The 25,514-nt window shown below is 40.2% G+C and overlaps 1 protein-coding gene across 1 annotated transcript in view; it reads left to right on the top strand.

Moving 5' to 3' along the window:
* The first annotated feature begins 11,486 nt into the window (after nucleotides 1-11,486).
* Nucleotides 11,487-25,514, top strand: part of galnt18b (UDP-N-acetyl-alpha-D-galactosamine:polypeptide N-acetylgalactosaminyltransferase 18b) — a 95,549-nt gene continuing 81,521 nt past the window's right edge. The window contains exon 1 of the mRNA XM_037751686.1: nucleotides 11,487-12,314. Coding sequence (XP_037607614.1) covers nucleotides 12,077-12,314 — 238 coding nt within the window. The 5' untranslated portion in view covers nucleotides 11,487-12,076. The remainder of the gene's footprint in view (nucleotides 12,315-25,514) is intronic.

The following is a 25,514-nucleotide window of genomic DNA, read 5'->3' as shown; positions in this document are numbered from 1 at the left end:
CACATTCTCAGTGTGCGCTGCACCCAAAGTTGGGCTTTGTTCGATGCAGCAAATAGCCGTCGTGGTGTGGCACAAGCCTTTGAAAATAATGGGTTTCAGAGAACAGTAGTGTCATTGTCCCTATTTTTTAGGTCTCTAGGTTGGCAAGTATGATAGTTAGTTTAGATCAGTAAATTTCTCAGGTCATGTGTTTTTTTTCCCGCAACGACCCATGAGCCAAGTTAACCATTTGCCATTGCCGCACTGCAGTCACACCTGACACCCCAGTGCTCCCACTACAATCCTACTCTCCTTTAAAACAGTTTGCTCCATCTGTTGGTCTAACAACTAGTAGAACAGAGTGAGATATTAAAAAATGTTATTGAATAGAATATTTTCTATAGACTGTTAAGGTACTTGAAAATGAACATTAAAGGGACTGTTTGTAACTTTTTACATGTATAAATCACCCGGGTCGGTTTCCCATGCGCACTCGCATGTGGCTACGCTGTTCAGACAAGACTGCAACACAAACTACACGGAAGCACCAAAACCGCAAAGTTATATCTAGTGAAGCCCGTCTTGCAAAACAGTGTTGGCCGTGGTCTGAGGACGCGGGGGAGTCTGTAGCTTTGGTCCCCAGGGCCGGAGTCTCTGCTCCTCTGCTCCGCTGATCCTCTGCCTGCCTGCTTGCCTTCACTCACACACTGTGCTCGTTCTCGCTCCACCTCACGTACAATGCGCGCACACTACACACTGCAGAAGCGTTAGTAGCTCTGAGAATATTTAGTGAATGTAGACAAAATCGACAGTCGCTGACTAGAAATGAGCCAATGCTTTTATCTACCTCTGTCTGAAATCAGGACCGCTGTTTCAAACATTATAAGAATTTGAATTGTTAAAGGTCCAGTGTGTAGGATCTGGCGGTATATAGCGGTGAGGTGAGGAGATTGCAACCAATTCAAGCCTCTTCCATGTGCCAAGCTCGTTGGAGAGCTACGGTGACTGATGCGAAAACGCGAACAGCTGTAAAAGCAGCGTAGGTCATTTTGGGCAGAGCCAGTGCATAGAGTGGTGAAGCAAGAGAGAGAGAGAGCGGCGGCGACATGAGTGAGTAACTTTATTGACTCCGGCCCGAGCAGAAAAAGTGAACAGAGTTTGTTTTGTCCGTTCTTTACTGTTGAAACATGGCGGTACAACATGGCGGCTCCGTGAAGAGGACCCGCTCCCTATGCAGATGGCTCATTCTAAGGTAACGAAAACACAATCACTCTTATTAGCAGATGACTATACACTAAAGAAAACATACTTATAAATTTTACATTCTATTTCTGCCAATAGATCCCCCTAATTGTTACACAGTGGTCCTTTAAATCTGCCATTGTTATTGTATATAGCATTTGTTGTGTGCACATACTGTAAAGCTTGCATAGCAACAGTAACTAAGGTGGGGAGGATCAGATATTTAATTTGATCTTAAATTATTTGTGCAATATACACATTGTTAATATGTGCAGTATTGTTTTATTTATGTGATGGAGGCATCATAAATCAGTTTTATTTTAATGTGGGGAGAGATTTATCTCATTTCTTGCTGGGGCTTCGTTGTCTAACACGTCAAACGTCAGAAACGTTAAAAGAGAAATGTTTTTACAGCACTATTCTGTAAGCTAACTCGTATTCTGTTCAACCTGTCACAAGGTGGATTGTGATGTTTTTGTAGTTTAGGATGAGGTTGAGTCATCACAGCATAGCAATGAGTCTTTGAGTCAAAACAATTTTTCAGTTTTCCTCAGACAAAGGGTATTTACAGAGCAGTCTGTCTGCAGCAACAGTGTATTTGGAGGCTAATCCTTGTCAACATTGGCCTGCCATCATGTCAAAGGCCCTGCATCTGGTTTAATCTCATCTTCTTGTTTCTCTCTCTCTATTTTCTCCTTTTTTTTTTAGTTTTAATGTCAGCATGCTCAACGATATTGGTGGGTGCGATAAAGATAAAAATACAAAGACAGCAGTTATGCATATGCTTACTTTTCCTAATTGTCTCCTATCTTAGGCACAGATGGCAGTAGCCTAACTTGACTCCTTCCTGAAAGCCATCTCATTTTCAGGGCACCAAACTGAGCTTGCAGACTCTATTTCCTCTCAAAGCCCAGGTGATTTCACCTATTTTCTCCTTAAATATTCTGCCAACCCTGGCTGCTGCTTCTCCTCAAACCCCCTGCCATCACTTTCTGATACATCGGTTCATTTCCATCTTGCAGAATTGTTTTTCCCCATTTGAGAGAGTTAAAACCAGTCTCCTCATTCATTACCTCTGGGTTTGGTTCTTAATTTTCAACCATTTTCTGAGCTCATTGACTCTGCTAATACTTACCAAAATTAAAGAGACACACGTATTGCTTTCTTGGTCCATTAAGGCAGTATGCTTATATTAAAGCCCTGTGGCTTCTCATTTTTGGTGTTTTTATTTGAAGAGATGAGCTGCTGCACTTCAGAAGCAGCCTGCTGAGCACAACGTGTTATAAACACTCAGACCACTGACGTGAGAGAGATGAGATTGTTAAAATTATTCTTAGAGAAAAGATGCATGTGAGACGTCACATGAGATATCACCAGGTGGACACAGCTTTGACAGACACAAAGCAAAGCAGGAGGTTTTTCTCGCAGGTTCTAGGTTGGTGGTGTCAGGTATCAAGGTTAGCCTTCAGTATGTCGATACAATATCATGAATAACTTGTGAAGTCTCTAACGCAATCTTATACAACAGTCCTGCAACATTTACTACAGTGAAGAGCCTCATGTGAAGCAGAATTTAGCCAAAAGTCAAAGTGCTCTGTGCACAGTTCTGTTCAGGTACATTTGATGTTTTATTGCTCATTATGTGATGATTTAAGGACTATGCTTTTTTTTGTAAAATGTCCATTTCTGATTAGTTCTTCTGGATGAATGATCATAAGAAACTTAGCTGTGTGGAAGGGAACCTCCTCCGTGGCTTGCGTAGCTTGAGACAGAAGACACAGCTCTTTGTTTGCAGTATTGATGTTGTGTGTAAAATAAGTTATGTTTACATTAGGCAAATGTTTCAGAACTGGAACAGTATATTTTTAGTGTCTTATAAGTCTGTGTGGGCTAGGCCCTTATATGTGTGTGACACAACAAATAAATAAATAAACTACCAGCAAATGTATGAAATTGTTATGTGTTCATTGTGTTTTGTCCCACTAGCTCTGGCGGTATCTAGCACTGAGGTGAGGAGATTGCAACCAACTGAAGCCTCTCCCGTGTGTCAAACGTGTTGGAGAGCTACGGTGGCCGACACGAAAACGTGAATGGCCTCTCTAGAGCCATCTGGAGCAGAGCCAGTGCGTAGAGTGTGTGTGTACGTGGGAAGTGAGTGGTGAAGCAAGAGAGAGAGAGTGGCGGCAACGGAAGCAAGGAATGTTATCGACTCCGGCCCAAGCAGGAAAAGTTAACAGTGTTTGGTTTGTCCGTTCAGGGCTACTGTTGAAACATGACAGTGCAACATGGTGGACACCGTGTAGAGGGGACTCGCTCGAAAACACAATGACTCTTATTATCAGGTGAGTAAACACTAGAAAAAACATACTTATTAATTTCATATTCCATTTCTGCAATTAGATCCCCCTAATTGTTACACACTGCTCCTTTACGCTTTCACGTGTCATTTGACGGCGTTCTCATTCCCAACTCGTCACATTCGGACACAAGGTCCCAGTTTTAAACATGAGGTTAACGTTGAGAATTCAAGCAAAACTACTTTTTATTATGTTTAGGAAAATGTCATGATTCGGGTTCAAATAAGGACGTTTGTTACATAAATGATGTCACGTACATAAGTCAAGTAATCAACGTAAATAAGTAATGATTGATTTTGACTTCACAGGGCACGCGAACACCAGTCTACTGGGAGAAAGTCATGTGTTTGTTTTGTCCCACCCTGACCTCCTCCTTATGCTATCTTTTTCGCTCTTTATACTACGTCACCTGACTTCCGGAGCACTTTCTCTGACCGTCAATGTGTGAAATGATGTGCGAAAAGCAAAAAATGTGTATCAATAACACGCAAACTGACTTAAAGGTCCAATAATATGCTCATAATCAGTTTCATTCTAATGTATACATTTCATAGAATGTTTACATTTAAAACTGTGAAATGGTCTATATATTGTATATTTGTGACATCACAAATGTACAGAATTCCAGCTTGTTTCAAAGGCAGAGTTTCTGAATACTGGCTGTGTATTTCTCCATGGATTGAGCATTTCGATACTTTCACAGTATTTATATAGCGCTTAAACCTGCTTTATAATATGGGACCTTTAAGAAATTGGCGTGTTATTCAGGCTGGCTTATTGCAGACTTGTTGAACTGGATTGCATTAGATGGTACAGGTACCTGTGATGTTGTGTCCACCTCTTGTACACTAATTAGACGTGTGAGGCTATTCTGAGCCTTATGCTTTGTTTGCCGCCTTGCGTTTCACTTGTTTCATCATGTATTACAGCACTTCACTTTGTCATGTGAATGATTATGATTAGACAGATCCAGATAGGTTTCTTCTCGCCTTCTCCCTGTGAAGTCCTGTGAGACATACTTGTGATGAAAGGCTCTATAAATAAATGAGCTTGAATTTAATGTGATTCTCATTTCACAATCCCTGTGTCCACACAACCCATCTACCTCAATACGACGGCTTATTTAAAAGTACAAATATTCAAAACACTTCAGTGTAGAGTCAAAAAAAAGAAGAAGACTCTTTTAATCAGGTATTTTACCCTTCAGCTGTTGGCAGTGAATATTACTTGAAGACACTGAAGTTTTTTTAACAAGCTGCAGGTGATAGAAAGTCAGATGGAGACTGAGAGCACAGGAAGAAAACTGCATCCAACTGATTCTTGAGTTTCATTTAAGGTTTTATGTGTGATAGTAAATTAGAAGAGTAAGTAAATACATAGTCTGTTTCTGTCATGTGACATTATGAATATCGTTTTCATTCATTTAAATGATGCTTGAACCGCAGAGAAGTTGTTAAAATGTAGCATACAAAATGGTACATTTTGGGTAAATCTATATACAATACATGTCTGTGTGTACATGTGTTGATTGCTGTGAGTGCATTGGTGCATGCATGTCTGCATGTACTATGTGATACAGTCCTGTGGTATATTCAAGTGAGCTGTTATGTATACCTGTGGATATCCTAATGCCTTAAAGGAACATTTAGGGGGATCTATTAGCAGAAATGGAGTATAATTCATACTATGTTTTCTTTAGTGTATAATCACCTGAAAATAAGAATCGTTGTGTTTTTGTTACCTTTCAATGAGCCGTTTATATCTACATAGGGAGCAGGTCCTCTTCACGGAGCTGGCCGCTATGTTTCTACAGTAGCCCAAGAATGGATAAACAACTGTGTTGACTTTTCCTGCTTGAGCCAGAGTGGATAACGTTACTCGCTCCGGAGTTAACCCCTGTCACTCCACTCAGCCGCCAGGAAACAAGACACAGGAAACCTCTGTTGGTCTTGAGGAGCTGCAGCATTTATTTCTGCACAAACTGCTACTGCCACTGTACATTCACTTGATATTCTCAAAGCTAAAATAACTCTGTTTACAGGCTCTCACACACTTGCTGCCTCTCTCTCTCTCTCTCTCTCTCTCTCTCTCTCTCTCTTACTTCATTACTCACTTCCCGAACACACACACACACGCACACACACACTACACACTGACTCTGCCATTCTCCAAATGACCTGCGCTACAGTACTCTACAGCAGCTCTAGAGAGGGCCATTCGCGTTTTCATGTTGGCCACCGTAGATGCTAGATGCAGCTAGATCTCACACACTGTCCCTTTAATAAATATTGTAAATAATCACAAAAAAAAACTAAACTGGAGAGCAGCCTCACACACCCGGCACCAAAGTGACTTTATATTTATTTCAAGGGTATATAAAGATTTTTTTTGAAACTCAAATTAATTGACTTTTCTCCGGCTGAATTAATTGAAAATGATCCTGCGTCTCGGGGGAAATTTCCTTTTACTTGTCGGTCCCCCCCACCCATGGAGAGTTCGTATTAAAGGGTCAGCCTCCCACACCACATGAAAGGTGGATTTGAGTCGACCATTGCCACCATTTAATGGGGGGATTGTGAGACAATCAGGGGGTCAGCCGCAGAACAGCACCTTTTCAAGCTAGTAGGGATTCAGTGTCTTTTCTCTGCCTCAACGTGGACAACATCCTCAATAATTTATGGGTGTTTGGAGCAGTTAATTAGAGAGGTTGATGTAAAATTTATCACAATTATATACTTATCTTTCCTGCGTTGTCAATGACTAATCCTTACATGTCGAGTGTGTGGTTTGTTGATTAATGGTCGCTGTCTCCACAGCTGAGGAACTTACAGTGGTAGGGGCTTTGTCTCTGAGACCTCCCAGTGATGATTACAGGATAACCTCTCACACACAGTAATTAATCAGCCCACAAGAAGAGCACTGGTTCACACTAAATGTGACAGCTGCTTGGCCGGGTGGATCACTCTGTGGGAGGATCGCAGGTCCCTAATACCAACCTCAAAGTGTCCCTGCGGCTGGCTCCAATTCAAAAGAAATCAATAGAAGTTGCAGGTCTAACACCTGCAGGTGTTTATGGCTTGTCAATTAAATGTGTACACGGCTTCGAGATCATCTTCACGACAACATCCAGTGACTCTACTCGCAAGAGCAGACTTCGTTTTTCCTGTGCTGCCCTTTAAATGGAGAAGAGAGTCGTGAATAACACGAACAAAGTGAAACCAGAGCTCACCAGTGACACTGATACATCATCACACTATTAGTTAGTAAACAAGCTGAGCCGGTTCTTCAATGTGACTGTCTGGTGACTTAGCTCAGATATGATTTTCTCATTATAATTTCAATCCACATTCATTTTATTCATCTTTACACAGTGCAGAGTTTGCAGTCTGAGAAGCATCACACAGGCCATTTGAAGTCAGTGGAAGGCATTAACCAAGATTTGATTAGAGAAATTAAATGTTTCTCAGGTTTCAATGAAATATTTCTCTATAGCTCACGTTTTAAAAGTATATTTTAGGTCATCTGAAAGTGGAAATATGCAAAAAAAACAGCTATGTGAGGAAACTGGTGCAAGGTTGAATATTTGGCTGGTTAGATTATTTGACCCCAAAAAGCCCCATCATATTCTAGAGAAAAACAATTAGTTGATTTATCCATCAGACATGAAATTAATGGCCAATTATTTTGATAATCAAATAATCATTTAAATTAATTGTACAGCTTCTTAAACGTGAGTATGTGTTGCTTTTCTTTGTTTTATATTGTTGCAAACTGAATATGTTTGGGTTTTGGCCATGATGTCACAAGAGTGATGGACATTTCTGAATATTTTCTGACCAACTTAGCGAATAATCAATTAAACAAGAAAATAACTAGCCGAATAATTGATAATGAAAATAATCAGACCAAGCTGTCGTCTTCACATCATTTGCTTTGTCCAACTAAGAGTCCAAAGCCCAAAGAGAGTCAGTGAGAGTCAGCATCCTGTTGCTAGACGCGAGTGTGCAGTGGTAAAAAAACAGGCGACACACAAGAGACCGAACGTGATTGACAGGCATCATGTTGATTAACTGGGCTAAAACCACGATATTGTATTTCACATGCTTGGCAGTAATGTTAGCTTACCAAACGAAGGTCCCTGAATGGATCAAAGGCCCAGCCGATGTTGATCCTACTTTTTGCCCAGCTTCACTATATAACTTTGTTTTTTTGTGCTTCGGTGGAGTTTGTGTTGGAGTCCGAGTTGTGGTGGGGGCTGGTCATTTGTTGGATTTAGTGGACTCCATTTCTAACCGAACGTTAGCTATCATTGCACACTGTTAGCCCTGTAGCGGAGCAGAAAATAAAGGCACTTACGAGGGTGCATGACGTCACATTCGTTGGATTTTCCCGGAAAAAACGTCCCACATTCTTCACATTAAAAGCAGTTTACAGGCTGATAGAGGAAACCCAGAAGGTCGCAGAGAGTCTCATTTTTTAGGTTAGGTTACAACCTGTTCACACATGTTTATGTTTATACATGTGAAAACTTACATACAGTCCCTTTAATAACTTATCAACAAAGTTGCGGATTACTTTTCTGTCGATTGACTGATTGACTTCTTGTTTCAGCTCCAGCAGACTTACATCCTGGTCAATAGTCAGCATTTCAACCTTTAATAATGGACCTTCAGTAAAAGACAGTTTGTTCCATCAACAGCAACTTTAGCGCACACACTCCTACGAACAGTTTATTGACTTTCAGTTGAATCTTGTTGGATAAAATGAGATTAAACGAGCAAAAAAAGCGCTTTTTCATCACATCAATGTAAGTAGCAAATAGAAAAACCCTTCGTATTGCAAACTAAAGAAAATACCATTTTGCACTGTGTGTGGCAGCTCTGTTAGCGGAGATGAATGGGCTGCATGCTCCTGCATTGATCATCTCACAGCCATAAATGGCTGCTGCTGCTGAGCAGACAGGACAGAGGAGGTGGTCTGTCATTAGATCAGGATATATGGAGGAGAGGCTACACGAGGTAACTCTGACAAAATAAATTAGAGACGATTATTGATGCCGAAGCATTATTTTAATGTGAAGCCATAGATATGAAATAATCTGGTTTAAAGTGTTCTTTCTCAGCTGATTCATTTTGTTCTGTCTCTATAATCATAAAATGTTTGATAGCCGCCCACAAACACAATGATTCAGCTGCATTTTGCTCTGAAAAGGCAGTGATTGTTGATATAACTGCAAACAAAGAAGTTTGTCAGTGTTTGTGTTGTTTTCTTTTCCTATCACGCTTCAAAAACATGCTGTAGTCATCCAGGAAAAATATGGGAAATCAAGTGTCATAAGAATTCTGTTTCTTCCCTTAATAATGTATTATATTGATGTGACATTCATTTTTTCCATCACTGAATATAATGCTTTCACTCTGGCGGCCTGCTGTGTTGTAGCTGTCTGGCAGATTGGATGACAAAGGCTGTTATTAGAAAATAATCATCTGGAAAAGATGATACTGGAAATGACTGTCAAAACACAGTCAAGAATTTTGGTAAAAAATATAGTAAAAGACATGCCATTCATTCACATACTGATGTTTCCATGTGCATTTAAGGGTTCCTCAGTTACAGACAAATGCAAGATGTCCTTAAATGAATAAAAGTATTTGATGTTCTTAAAGAGTAGGAGGACGGCTTGCAAGAATTGACAAGTCAACCAACCTCACAGAAAAGAAAAATAAAGAAACAGCTGTCAGACACACTGCACCCAGACGCTCGGCTGCTGCAAACACATCACAGTACACTCCTGCAGATATGAGAATCAGAGCAAGGTGTTTAGAGAGTGAACATCGGCAAAACCTTCTTCTCTGTGGCTATATTTTAAGCTTTTAGTTCTTGCTGTGCCATTTAAAGCTGCAGAGGGTAGAATTGGAGCAAATATGATTTAAAAAAGTTATTTTTATAATGGTCACTATATCCTGACAGTAGTGCATGAGACAGGTAATCTGAAAAAAATCATGATCCTCCTAATGGCATCTGCAAAGAAACACAACCAATCAGAGCCGAGCTGGAGTCTGCCATCTCTGAGCAGCTGTGTATCACTCGCGAACTCTGATCAAACGGTCAAACGAGGCAGAGGCTCATTACAGTAACAGAATATTGATTGATATTTGATCAGCGCTGCCTAGTTTGACCGTTTGATCGGAGTTTGCGAGTCATTGACATCTGCCTCCGTTGAATGAACAGCCAATAGGAACGCTCTCTCTGTCTGAAATGACCTGTGATTGGCCAAAGTCTTCCGTCACGTGCTAGATGTTCTAAAGCCTGAAAACAGAGCCATGAGGAGGTGCAGAAGTCTAGTTTTCTCTCAGAGCACTTGAATAACAATATGCTGAAAGGTTGTTATGTTATTTTTGCCCAGTGATGCCAAAAAATGTTCTGCCTACTGAAGCTTTAATGAGCCTCCATTTGGCTGCAGAAATATGCAAACAGACCTCCAAACAGACAATTCTAGTGATGTTACGTGCTGTGCCGAGATTTCGGAGCGTGTGTTGTGTAATCCAGGAAGTTTTTCTGTGAAGCACGTATCGAGGCTGGTATCGTTTTAAACCAATGACGTCATTGAAGAGGCCTGAAGCCAAAATACAGCTGAGAACTTATTATTCCTAAATAAAAACGAAGAAAAAAAAGTCTCCCATCTATCATTTTCACTGAAGTTACACAAGCTTTCACTGCCATCTGTCCGGTTAAACCACTGCCACATATATGAAATATATCTGCCTGTTTTACACTATTTGACTATACTTTTGGTTTCATGTGCACATGAAGCCCACATGAAGCCTCATGAAATGAACCCTTTTGCGAACCAGAGAGAGCTTCAGTGCTTCATGAAGCTTCATCTCCCCAACACTAGAAAATTCCACTATTTAAAGGGACTGTTTGTAACTTCTTACACGTATAAATCACCCGGGTCGGTGTCCCATGCGCGCTCGCATATGCGCGCTCGTGTGTGGCTACGCTGTTCAGACAAGACTCCAACACAAACTACACGGAAGCACCAAAACCTCAAAGTTATATCTAGTGAAGCCCGTCTTGCAAAACAGTGTTGGCCACGGTCGGAGGACGCGGGGGAGACCGTAGCTTTGGTCTCCAGGGCCGGAGTCTCTGCTGTACTCTGCTCCTCTGCTCCTCTGCCTGCCTGCTTGCCTTCACTCAGCTCGCTCCACCTCACGTGGATGCGCGAACACTACACACTGCAGAAGACTTCGTAGCTCTGAAGCAGGAAAAGTCAACACTAGGATCAGCAATGATTCATGGAGAGACCTTCGTCTGGTCAGCTAACATTACTGCCAAGCAGCTGAAATATAGAGTGATGTTGTGGTTTTAGCTGACGTGTGTCGCCTCACTGTTTGGAGCGATGCTCGTTCATGTCTATGTAGAGCGAGCACAACCTCGAGCCCGACGCTGACTTTGATTGACTTAACGGCCACAGGCGTCGCTGTTAAGAAGCATTTCTGATTCTTACAAACAGTCCCTTTAACATCCAATAATCACCTAAAAAGGTAGACCTATACAGAAGCAATAACAATGCCTCAACATTTGATTTACAGTTTGGTTAGAAAAGGACTACTTTGTCTCAGCAGGTTCAAGTGCTGCAGGTCTTCCATGCTGCAGTATATACTGTATATCTGTGGCCTTTGAGCAGGTCTGCAGTAATTAGCAGGTATATTTTATTTTTCCTGCACTGGTCTAATTACAGCAGAGATGATGAGAGAGCTGAGCCTCTTCTCTTCTCTGCATCCTCCAGCATCCTCCTCATATATATAGAGAGATGGACCAGAGCCAGACCTATAACATCATGACCCCCTTGATTCCTCATGGAGACCCCGTTGTCTCTATCTCGTGGCTTGATCCAGTATTGCAGCAAAGGATTCGCGTGGAAACATCTCATCGCAGTAACTCCTGAAGTGCTTCCTATACTATAGAGAACACCACACATCAACTGGGGGCAGTTTAAGGTCGGTGTGGCGCAAATATGTCGCAGAAATAGGTTGCACCACTTTAGTGCACTGCTGCTGTATAGAAATAGTCCGGTCAGATCCACTTTCACAGTGGATCAGTGCGCAGCGCGCAGCACGGAGGCTGTCAGTCCTCTCTCTCCTCCCATTGGCTGCAGCAGGATGCTCCGTGTCTCTCCTGTTTCCTTGAACCTCACATGCAACCGGAGCAGACGGAGCTTCGGTATGGACCGAGAGGAGCAACCTTCACCTGTAGATATTTGACATTATAAAAGCACCAGCGCCGAAAATACGCACGGTGTACTTTTGAAGTAAAAGCTCTTCTGCGCTTTGGATCTCGCATCCCTGCACAGTCGCTGCTGGAAATAACTTCATTTTTTTTATTCCAGTGTTTGTGTTTCTTTGTGTGTTTTTTGTGGGTGATTGTCGCCCCATTGCTCCAGTGTGTCGGTACTCCTGCAGGCTGTATATATACTGTATGGAGGAGATGTGGGCATGGCTTGCACCAGGAGAACCAAAACTTTGGTGTCCACATGCGTGATACTGAGCGGCATGACCAACATAGTTTGCCTGCTCTACGTCGGATGGGTCACTAATTACATCGCGAATATTTACATCAAAGTTCCCATGCCTTTACCGGAGAGAAAGTTAGAGGGAGACAAGAGAGGAGACACTCTCCGGATCATGGAGAGGCTCGACCGGCTGGAGAATGTGGTCAACCAGCACATACAAGGTAACTACACATCTGTACCTGCACCTATACAACATCTGGGCTCCATCAACACAAAGTTGGAAAACATTTAGTGTAAATTCACAGACAGGATGTGTTTGTTTTTGGAAATTAATACAACTTCTTTTGTCTGTGAAAGAGGTTATTTGGAGGTTGTGATAGAAGACAAAGGACTGCAAGAAAGCATCAGTATAACATATTTAAGAATGGCTCCACACAAGAGCTAAATAATTAGTTATAAGTAAGCTGAAATATAAGAATATCTTATTATAATTCTGCCATAAATAGCTATATATCAGATAAAGTCTTGCTATTGAGTGCAGCATTGCTCTCCTGATTTAATGTGGTCAACCAGCACATCCATGGTAACAAAACAGACATCATTTTAACATTTTACTGTACATGCACCTATACACCATCTGGGCTCCATAAAACACAAAGTTGTAATACATTTAGTGTAAATTCACAGACAGGGTGTGTTTGCATTGTTTGTTTTTGGAAATTAATACAACTTCTTTTGTCTGTTAAAGAGGTTATTTGGAGGGTGTGATAGAAGACAAATGACTGCAAGATAGCATCAGTACAATGGCTTCACACAAGAGCTAAATAATTAGTTATACGTTTATTTGTTTATTTATTTATTTATTTTTTATTTTGCACAATTTAAGACTATACAACATAACAAAAAAAGAAAGAATAATATACAGTGCAGGAAGAGGCAAAAAACCCACTGGGCTTATCTGAAGCCTCCACCTTGAGACAAGATTAATATAAAGAAATAATATGACTACATACTAGTGATAACAAACAGGCTGTAATATAAGAATATCTAATTATGATTCTGCCATAAATAGCTATATATTAGATAAGGTTTTGCCATTGAGTTAAATTTTTTAAAGTGCAGCATTGCTCTCCTGATTTACAGTGAACTAATCTCATTCATTCATACTCTTAAATATATGCTTCATCAAGGTTAATTTGAAACCATCTGCACATTCTTTAGAAAAGCACACATTAGTCTCCTCATCTTGAACTGCACTCCACCTGAAAATGTAGTGTGGCACAACATAATGCATCCTCATTGAGAGTCAGAGTAAAAAGCTGGTGGTAGAAAAAAAATGTGTCATTAAAATACAGTTCAGATTCCACGCTGGAGTCTGATTATGGCTGTGGATAAGTTGTAAAGATAATTTTCCACTCTATCAAAGCTAATTGGGAATATTTATGAAGCCCTGCTCTTTCTACATTATTTAAGTCAAACTTACTTTTAGGAATGTCTGGAATCTCTTTTCACAAATTCCCTCAAGCCTCTCCTCCTCTCCGGGTGTACAGTTACTTTAAACTTGATCACACACAGTTAATTTCTCTCCCCTCTGTGTCTTTTAAGAGAGCTATTCCTGTCATCACAGGGGGGCTCGTTTTGGGCAGGTCCCAATCTGAAAAGGCACAGAGCTGGACTGGTGCAGACAGAAATCCACTCGTGCTGCTTAGAGCAATAAGGGCTCTGTGCTAAGCTTGGGTAAACATTCCTCCTGGAGGCAGGTCTCCATTTCAGCTTGGCACCCGTAGGCATTTGCAGGGCGGAGCTTTGGTTCAGGTGACTTAACCACCAAAGTACATGTTTCAACCATTTCTATTACTCTGGCAGAAAAGATCATTTCATGGTAGATTTGTGCTTAAAAAACATCAGGATGGTCTGGGAACATTTCTACAGTGATGTTCCACTTTAGAAAGCCTTCATCTAACAGTAGAGATAATTATAAAAAAAAAGATTACTCATTAAAAAACACCTAACCCTGCCCGCAGCACCTCTAAAGCTCACTATTTAACACTAGGGGTGTAAGGAAATATCGATACACACGAGTATCACGATATTATGTGTTGTGATACTGTATCGATTCTCCAAAACAATGTATTGATTTTTAATTAACCTCTTAAAAAAATCTGACGGCCCGCCGGTGGGCCCGGCCGTTATGCAATCTTTCAGAGGTTGAAAGTTTTAGAGCTAGAAGGAGTAGCTAGGAGGAGTAATACGAGGAATCCATTGGTACCAACCATGTCATACGAGCTTTTTGCGAAGCAGCCTAAATAATGCTTCAAAGTTACAAAGGGATCCCTTGACCTCTGACCTCAAGATATGTGAATGAGAATGATAATCACATGGAGTTTTGGGCAAAAACCATGCAGTCTTTTGCATGCAGTATAAATGTGTTATTTTTGCCTAATTTTTAAACGGTGTATTTCTGGTGTGTTTTTTATACTATGACAGTTTTCCTTAAATTATATTTAAAAAATCAAAATATATCGCCTTGCTTACAGTATCGCAATATATCACAGTATATTGAATCGTTACCCCTGAATCATGATACGTATCATATTGCCAGATTCTTGCCAATGCACAGCCCTAATTAACGCGGGATACATTTGACATTACCGCACCGGGCCAAGAAATAGTCCCACACATATCCCCCTGTTAAACCACAACTTGTCTTTTTTACACTTTGGTTTTGTATGGATTAAACAAACAAGATATAACATGTTAATTAATGAGCTTTAGAGGTGCTGGTAGGTGGATATTTCACCTTTGGAGAGAACCAGGCTAGCTGTTTCCCTCTGTTTCCAGTCTTTATGCTAAGCTACACTAACCGGCTGCTGGCTGTAGCCTCATATTTACCGTAAATACATGAGTGGCGTCAGTTCAACTCCTCTATCTATTTCCCAAAATGTCAGAGTCATCCTTTAGGAACTAGCTGTGGCTCATTGTGTTTTTGTGCCACTTTTGAAAGTAGGACAGTAATTCTGTAGTTAGTCATGCATATCAAACATTTTCACTGTTTTCTCACCTCTTCTCTCACCTCCTTTGCATCATTGTTGACTGCTTTGGGAATTTGTACTTAACCTCACCCGCCAGATGGTGTGTTACACAGAACCATCTGAGACGTCGTCATTGGAAACCTTTTGGAAAAGGGCAGGCACATTCGAAAAGTACCTGGCAGGTGATTGGATGAACCATCTGTCAATCAAACTCTTGCCGAAGCCAGTCGAGAGAAGAGCGAAAACATCTTTTCCACCTTCAGTGCCATTCTTTGCTCTTCTCTCAATGAAGAAATACTCTCCAGTTCTGATACAACTGCTGCTATTGCAGCATCTTTGTTAACCTCTTCAGGAGGTTGTTCATTGTTGAATGAACAGTCACCACTCTGGGCCTTTCTCCAATCAGCCCCAACACCCTCTCCCGACCTACTTCCACTTTATTTTTAGTTACTCTGTATACTGCTTATTTTTTATTCTTAATACCGTGAACCTTTTTCATATGTCTTCCGATTAATACAAAACCATGGTTACGAAACGTTACGACAGTTTCTGTCTGAGAGAGGGAAGTTTGTCCAAAAGCTTGCCACTGTATTTATACCATACACCATAAAGAAGGGCAGTTCATTCAGCTTTGAGTGTGACCACAAACGGAGTTCACTCCGTCACGGAGTGGAAGTGGGGAAGGTCCGGTTTGAGAAAGGCCCTCTGTGTCGTCACACACGCACCTAAACCACGCCCGTAGCTGCTGTAGCTCCTGAAGCCTGACAAGATGGATTTTCGTGCGAAATTTGATCTTGCGTGATCAATCCAGAATCCAGCTGCCATGCAAGGTAAATCTGTACTCGCATACTCTTCCATTAAATACAGCAAGTCTCCATGCATGTAGAGTTTGGGAGCACAGCGCCGTTGTTGACAACAGAAGCTGTCGAGGCTAATGCTTGAGGAGACTGTTGATGTCGAGTTCACATTTGCAACAATAAAAACTGTTCCAACAAAATGACCCGCCACTTTAAGTACGAGCCATATTGTCTGGATTTCCCTGGTAATTACTCTGAATGCATCCGCTGCACATAGAGACCCATAATCCGAGTCTGTAAGTGGCCGACGGCATCAACAGTCAGAGAGCTTCGGGCAGAGCCAGAGAGTCATTAGTATACTTATGACATCTCTAAAAATACATCCTCCTCCTATATCATGCTGTGAGACGAGTGCAGAAATTGTATATTCTGACTCTTACCTTCTGCAGTTCAGCACTGTGACTTGCACACTTACTGTAGAGAGGGTCCTGGTGCACCATTCACTCAACCACAATATGCACTTAGTTTTAGTGCACTAGAAGACTAACACCACAGAGAGCATTACTGCATGTGAGAATGAAACATTTGCTGCGGCTGTGTCAGTGTGGACAGTCGGAAGAGAAGTCTCTGGTGTCAGCGTCACACTCGGGGAAAAGACAGAAATAGAAATATTCCTCTCTTACTGTGTGATGAAGTTAAGAGGCCTGTTACCAGGACAAGGCAACATGGCAACAGCACATAAAGCGGCTGAGCTCTTTGTTGTATTAAGTACAGTCAGCCGAGGAGAATTTATTGGAAAGTTGGACTGAGCAGGTTCACACACGCCCACCATGAGGGCTGCTTGCTGCGCTCTGTGCATGTTATTGTGACCGTCTGCAGAAGACTTTTGTCAGCTTTTACTTAAAAACGCAAATCATTAGAGTACTTTATGTTTGCATACTTGTTGCATACACAATAAATTAAGTACTCTAAATTAGGGCTGTCAATCGATTCAAATATTTAATCGCGATTAATTGCATGTTTGTCCATAATGTTATTGTGATTAATCGCAAGTTAATCAAACATTTTTTTATCTGTTCAAAATGTACCTTAAAGGGAGATTTGTCAAGTATTTATTATTTGTTATCAACATGGGAGTGGACACATTTCTTTATGCAAATGTATTTATATATTTATTATTGGAAATCAATTAACAACACAAAACAATGACAATTGTCCAGAAACCCTCACAGGTACTGCATTTAGCATAAAAAATATGCTCAAATCATAACATGGTAAACTGCAGCCCAACAGGCAACAACAGCTGTCAGTGTGTCAGTGTGCTGACTTGACTATGACTTGCCCCAAACTGCATGTGATTATCATAAAGTGGGCATGTCTGTAAAGGGGAGACTCGTGGGTACCCATACAACCCATTTTCATTCACATATCTTGAGGTCAGAGGTCATAGAGACCCCATTGAAAATGGCCATGGCAGTTTTTCCTCGCCAAAATTTAGCGCAAGTTAGGAGCGTTCTTTAACCTCCTTTGCAACAAACTAGTATGACATGGTTGGTACCATTTCCTTCCTGATTCCTTAGGATTTCTAGTTTCATATGATACCAGTATCTTCACTCTACCTCTAAAACTGTGCCCGCTACAACCTAAAAATCACAAGTTGTGTTAATGCGTTAAAGAAATTTGTGGCGTTAAAATTTGTTAACTTTGACAGACCTGCTCTAAATATATGCTTTATGCACAGTAACACAGCTGAGTAAATGTTTGCATACTTCTGGATATTTATATTTCTTCATCAATGTATATATTATTAGAATTCCACATATAGTCTTCTTTGTTTTTGCTTTATTATTAACAGTGTTTATCTTCTTCTTTTTCTTTTTCTTTTATACTGTTAGAGTCAAAGCAAACTGTGTAAGATACTGTATGTGTATGAATGTCTGGTGTGACAGACACGCTGTTTTATTAGGATGTTGTTCATGAAAAAGCAGCTTGTTTCATGGCTCGCTTCGACCTCCGAGGATGTGTATTACCAGCGTGTAGTCTGATTGAGCGGCCACGAGGCCTGCGTGAGGCAGTCATTAACACAGTGCTGATTTAGCTGCAAATTATGGCTACAGTTCCCATGATGGCTTCAAGCTAATCCACCTGTCAAGTCAATTGAGAAGCTCAGTAAATCAGCGTTGGCGTTGATGCTCAGAGGACAGTTACGTTTGGATATTTATCTGATGTGATTTTTCCAGAGCGACAATGAGTGCAGCTGTAGAGGAGACGAGTGAAATTTAAGAGCGGTGAATTCATGGATGTGTGCAGGTGTTTGCGTGCATGCTCCTGCATGCAGGCTGAGGTATGTAGCTCGGGAAAGCTACACTCGCTCATACTTCCACCTCCTTTGGAAGTGCTCAGTCCTGTGGGAGACCGAACGGATAAAAGACTTGTTTCATACAGTTTTAGATGAAGGCAACCTTGTTTCTTATTTAATAAATACCCTTTTTTCTAATATTCTACAATATTTTTCTTTTGACTACATACATGTTATTAGATATAAGATGTCTAAAAGGGTGCACTGAAGGTATTAAATATATTAAACACATACATAATCAGTATGTATTTGACTCTAACATCTCCACTACTGACAGAAATATGAGAAAATCTCGTTTTTTAAAACAGGTTTCATGTGCAGAGAGAGCTACAGTATTTGCTTCCAGTGTTGATTGGGCTGTTACATCGTGTAACTTCTTCTGCAACACATTTTCATTTAGCACCTCGAGAGCTCATTTTCTTTTTTTCTTAATTTTTCTTAAAAATGCAGCATGATGGTAGATGTAGGTGATGATGATTATTTTGTAATTTTGAAAAGATAAGCATTATGAAAGCCTGTTTATGGGTTATGTTGACAAGGGTAATTTATGATAACAGAGAAATAAATGAGGGATGCCCTTCTCTTAGTAGTAAATTGATTGGGTCTATCTTCTACAGTGGCACAATACAATCAGTCCGAAGACTCTGGAGTTAGTGAGCATCAACTGGGTGGCTAATTAAGGTGAATGAGGGGCCGGTGTGCTGGCAGGTGATGAGGAACGGCAGCAGCTGAGGACTAGTGCTGTGTGCAGAGTGAAGGCGGGGGCTGAAGTGGAAAACAAATATATGTATACTCTATATATAAACAACACATCTTGTTTTTTTGCAACCAGAAGTGACACGAGAGGGTGGAGCTAAGTACAACCGAACGCTGAATAAGCCATTTTTAGGTGACCAAAAAGGTTATGATTAACTTTCATGAACGGAAATAACACTGTGAAAGGGTTAAAGTTGTAAGACAAAAACACGGACAACTCCCAGACCGGACAACACCGTGGTAGCGACCTGTCAATCACAAGGTAGCCAAGGAACCATAATTTACTAAATGAACATCATGCTGTATTGAAGAAGACTTGAAACTAGCGATTGAGACCATAAACTCATGTTTACAATGTTTACTGAGGTAATAAATCAAGTGAGAAGTAGGCTCATTTTCTCATAGACTTCTATACAATCAGACTTCTTTTTGCAACCAGAGGAGTTGCCCCCCGCTGTCTTCACTTTTCAGACACAAAGTACAGCTGAGGCTGATGGGAACATCATTTATTTTGCCTCATTTTGTCTGTCTGAACTGTACAACGAACAGCTGATAAAGAAAGCAGAATCCATCATTTCGGACAGTACCCACCTCCTGCATCCACAAGTCTCTGCCCTCTGGCTCCCGCCACAGACAACCATCAGTCAAAACTAACCGATATAAATTCTCTTTCATACCCTCGGCCATTTCACTGCTCAACTCTGTAAAGTATAGGTAGTATCAGCACCTCCACCCATGCCTGTTCTTTCTTCTTTTCACTAACTTCTACAGTAATATTGTAACCCTTTTAACATTTCTCTACTTCAAGGTTTCACCTTTTTTAGTGTTTTAGAATGTGGTGATGTACAGTATGTGTATATTGTCTTATTGTGATGAGATGTTGTTGTTATTGCTAATGCGGCAAAACCAATTACCCCTCAGGGATAAATGAAGGTCTTGAACTTGTACTTGAACTTTTGAAAATGTGAAGTATTTTGCAATTAAAAGATACACTTGTCAGTGCTCTCTGGTGGACAAATTAAGTTTCTGTTGGCTACTGCAGTTTCACATGACACATCGACATACAGGCTATCGATCTGGGACAAGCTAATATCGGCTGATATCGGCTGGCTGATTTATCAGTCTGGCTCCACTGTAAAAAGATTATGTGTTTGAATAAAAACATTTGTAGAAGGAATATTTCCGTCTTGCTAGGTTGGCAGAATTTTATGACTTATTCAGCAAGCAGCCAGGTAGGACACTGGGCACATTTAGAGAAACAGAGAGCTGTATGTAAATTGGAGTATAATCGACCAACCCCCTTAAAGGTTTTTATGAATTCATCATCACTGTACAGCGATAGTGGTTATCAGGCCTTGGCATCTGCTGAAATAGAGTAAAGAGAAGAGACATTCGCAGTGCGCAGCCTGTAGGCAGGGATGCAGACGGCGTGAGAGAGCGTCTGGGGTGAGGAGTGGGAACATAGAACGAGCAGACATTCTGGGTGGTAATTCCAATAAATCGAGAAGTTATTGAAATACTGGGATATGAATGCACTGGAGAATGTTTGGTAATGAAAACAATTAATTATTCTGACTCCGGAGGGCAAAGTCATCACGGAGAAAATAAATTAGATGTGTAAAAGCCTCTTACAAGAGTGTCGATTCAAAGGTCGTCCCCTGACAATTTCTACTAAATAGATCAGTTCACTATTGCAAATGTGCTCAGTGTTTTTTTTCCCCAGTGATTTTCTGCAGCCACAGCAAAAAAAAATGAAAACAACCCTCGTAAATCAGACTGAATTTAGCTGTGACTGTACAGTATGAGCTTCACATCGCAGCTCAAACTGACAACAAGCCGTTTATCTGTATACATTGATACACAGTGATGAACTTCACTGCTCAGAGTCGGTAAAGGAAACGCTGTAAATGTTCTCGGGATAAACTTACAGCTGCATTTCACTGATTTTTGACCAGTAGGGTAAAACTTGTGGAGCGTCAGTAAAGCGGCAACAGAAGGAACAAACTGAAGTGCTTTGTTGCTTCATGCTTTCTAGATTTGTCATCAGTTGTTTCTGGTTTGTTTTTCTCACTCCTCCTCTGCACTTTGTTTCTCATAATGGCACTAAGTGAGGAAGCGTGCTCTGGCTCAAACAACACCCATGCCATTATGTACAAAGTGATTTCATCTGCTGTGAACAAGCTTGGACTGTCATTTTCTCATTGCAGTAGAGTAGTTTCTCTTTTCAGAGTTAAGACTATAGTCCTGACTACATGATCTAATCTGCCAGCACACATTTTCAAATCCACGGAATCGGTTTTAAATGCATAAATTGTTTGCCTCTTTTTGGGGGTGAAGCTGCAGATAGACGATACTTCAAAATCTGAGTCAAGTCCCGCATCAGATCTGAAACGTGGTGTTGCGGAGGCAGTGGTTAGCTAGTGGATTTCTGCTGCGTTCCTGCTTGTTTGCATATTCTGGGTAACATTGTGGAACCTCCTCTTTACGTAGCGCTGCATGTGAGATGGGACTGCTCAATCCAGTCCTCCATAGAAGTTAACCTTAAATGCGTCTTAAAAGCAGAGTGATACTGAAAGTGAAAAGGTTAGACACGTCATAGCAGTGATATGGGGGGTATTATATCACGACTATGAACCAATTCTCTCTCTCTCTCTCTCTCTCATTCTCTCTCTCTCTATATATATATATACTGTATATGTGTGTGTGTGTGTGTGTGTTGTGTGTGTGTGTGTTGTTTGTTTGTGTGTTGTGGTAGAATTGATTATGGTTAATAGCTTCCCATTTTGTAATATTGATCAGTTTTGTAATAAACATTTGGACTTATTGCGTCATATATGTCATATACTGTATGAGCTCGCCAATATCTTGCTTGCAGTAAAAAGCCATTATTAGAGTGCTAATTCAGCAAATGGATTCTAGCGATATAAAATGAATGCAAACCAAATTTCAGACACTTAAAGCTTCAGTAGGCAGAAAGTTTTTGGCATCATTGGGCAAAAACTCCATAATAACCTTTCAGCATATTGTAATTCAAGTGTTCTGAGAGAAAAATAGACTTCTGCACCTCCTCACGGCTCTGTTTTCAGGCTTTAAAAAATCTAGCCAGTGGCGGAAGACTTTGGCCAATCACAGGTCATTTCAGAGAAAAGAGCGTTCCTATCCGGCTGGTGGGCGGTGCTTGGGATTTCCTCAACTGATCTCAACATGGCTGCCAGGTCACAAATATTCTCATTTTACAACTAAACAGTACACTACAAGATGTTTCGGAAAACATTTGAGGAGAGAAATAGGCATTACAGTAACAGAATATTTATTCATATTTGATCAGCGCGGCCTAGTTTGACCGTTTGATCAGAGTTTGCAAGTGATTGACAGCTGCTCAGAGACGGCAAGGCTCCAGCTCGGCTCTGACTGGTTGTTTTCCTCCGGTCTGTGAAATCTTGCAGATGCCATTAGGGGAGCACCAGAGGACACAGAGGCACATGATTTGTTTGTGATCTGTCTCATGCACTACTGTCAGGATATAGTGATATAGTTTTATCCTATTTGTTCCATTTCCACCCACTGCTGCTTTAACTACCAAACCCATCACAGTTTAATTCCCATGAGAGTCTGAAGGGGTTACTGAGTGGTCACTTCAAATACACAATGTGTTACATCACCTACATCAGCAACTACACACAATTAGGGCTGCAAAATAACTATTATATGAATTATCAACTAATCTGCAGATTAGTTTTTAGGCCAATCAATAAATCAATTTGCCTGTAAAATTTCAGAAATTGGTTAACAATGGCCATCACAAATTCAAGGTGACTTCAAATTGCTCATTAGTCCAATCAACAGTTAAAAACAAAACAAAAATCCAATATACTATCATGTAAGACAAAGAACAAATCTTCACATTGAGAAACAGGAACTAGGTAATACTGCTTAAAAAAATGACATAAACAATTAATTGATTACCATAGTTGATTAATTTTCTGTTGATCGACTAATCAACTTCTCGTTTCATCTCTAAACACGGTTCTACAGAAAGAAAACTGGGCCGATCTTAAAAGTGTTGCACGAACGCTGTTAACAGCTTCTTCAGACCGTCTGGTTGTGGTGATGAAGATGAAGTTGTATACACTTAAAGTAACTTCACATGTTTAACTGTCTGTAAGCTGTAATATTAGAAATCATGCATCACTAAGGTAAGCCTTGTAAAGGACATAAAGAATTATTATATACTTGGAGTTCAGTATGAAAAGTTGTTACCACCCAATCCAAAAACGTCAATAAATTGAGTAAAATTCTACTAACTGACCTCTTAAACGTGACTACATGAGTTGTGTCAACAGAAACAACATTTTTCATGCATTAGATTGAAGCTGCATGTTTTCCACTCTGCAGATCCTTCTGTTTATAAGACAGTGGACTTCAGCCGTCCAGTCTTTATTGAGTCAGCTGGTGCTGATGGGAGGTTATGATGGGGGAGGGTGGAGATGGATTACGGGGTGAGACTCGATGAGACAGAAGTGAATTATCGTGGCCTCGAAACGAGATTCATCAACGCTAACTATAATTAAGATCTTCTATCAAAATACATTTTCCCAACCTTCACTCATCATTAATCCAACTACGGCTGCAGTTATCTGCCACGAAGCTTTGCATTTCAAAACAGTAAGCACTAAAAAGATTGCTGTTGAGCTACTTTCAAACCTCAGATGTCTGAGCATCCTTGAACACATCACCAATGTAAATTTGATTCTTTACCACACTGAAGATGTGTTCAGTCAGGACAAGTGTTACTCAGGGTCCTCCTGTGAGTTGTAATAAATGCAGAGGTTGTCTGCGTTCTTCATCCCGTTTACAGTAAATCTGTAAAATAAAAAAAATGACCTGAACAGGATTTATGTCTCTAGAGGAGGTTGGGTCATTTTAATATTACATGAACTCAAAAGTGATTTTAAGCCTGTATATGCAGAGATATTAGCTAGATATGTCTTGCACTGCCCCACTAAATAATAAACGGTCCTAATTCATTACTTTTTTCTACAGTGAATTTGTTGGTTTTGACATAGACCACCAGCCACGGGTGGAGCTGTGAGAACCAAGCTATATGTTAGTGCAAATCTTAAACAAATTTCCGAGGGAAAAAAAAAGAAAATGGGAGTTAATGTGTGTTGCTGTTATACAAATATAGTTTAGTTTAGTGGGTTAATTGAATAAACACTTGGTGTACCTGAATCTTTAGTCAGGTGCCATTAAACCACTGCAGAAGATGATGATATAATTAAAAGAGAGCAGTCAAAACTCAGAAAAACAAAAACATTTTTGAAAAATATGGCATTTCTGTTTGTGTCATCTATTAATTTGAGTCTTTTCATCGCTCGACACAGATCTGCTATTTTTTGTCTCTCTAGAGGGGCATTAATTGATGTTTAAGTCACATGCTATATGTACGTCATGAAGTATTCAGTCTGTTGCTAACTGTTGCATTTTGCTTTTATCAATACGCCAACTTTTCTACATTTGCCAAGCGCAAAAAACTTTTTTGCGATATTTTGACTTTTTCAGAATTTCCTGCGCCTCTGATCAGGTTTTAAACTTCCAAACATACAGAGATCGACATCTCTCTTCCTCACCACAGGCTTTGCTTTTACACAACTGCACTTTTTGTACTTCCTCTTCAAAGGCCAAGACATTTTCTACAGTAATTTGGACTCAACAAATGACTTGAAACTTAATAAATCCAGTCACACTTAGTTGCACAATACTCAATCAAAATGTGTATGCATATAAAGACAGAAGCACACTTCCCTGTTGACAGGCAGAGAAACAAGGTGCTGAAGACTCACAGTAGTAAATCTTGTTGTTAATCACATGAAGTCCACAGCTAATTTTATCCAAGTTTGAGTTGGGCTTTGGGCAGATATTGTACAATGATTAATGATGTACTTTTATTTAAATTAGCATTTCTACTTTCCTTCAAAATATTCCATCTTAAATTTAGAAGTATTTAGTCCCATCTCTCATTTACATCCAGTATAATGCTTGAACTGTTATCATAGAAAGACTCAGTGTTGTATGTTACAATATGTTATATATAGGCCTAAACAAGCTAAATCATTAAACATTACATGTCATATCTTATAATATGTGAAATAATGTAATGTTGTTCACCTTTCATGTCTATTTTTATATGGATTCAAAACAAGAAGCTGTTAAATTGTCATGAAATTCTTCTGACATTGGTCTTTGATTGATTTAAAATGCGAAGCTACCTGTTTTTTATGGCTCTAACCACTAAAAGTTCAAGGTTTCTCTTTCTTAACAGAAGGCGAAAAATGCTTTCAGACTGTTTTCATGGACAACTTTTACAGAAAACAAAAGCCAAGAGAATACAATTAGTTCAATAAAAGATTTGATTAGAAATGTAAAAAAAAAAAAAAATTAGAATACATTTTCAACAACCTTGTTTAATGAATATGC

This window comes from Sebastes umbrosus, chromosome 2 (assembly GCF_015220745.1).
Source record: "Sebastes umbrosus isolate fSebUmb1 chromosome 2, fSebUmb1.pri, whole genome shotgun sequence".
In the NCBI taxonomy this organism is placed as follows: Eukaryota; Metazoa; Chordata; class Actinopteri; order Perciformes; family Sebastidae; genus Sebastes; species Sebastes umbrosus.
Note: the sequence above shows the minus strand (reverse complement) of the source record. Positions and strands in the feature narration are given on the sequence as shown.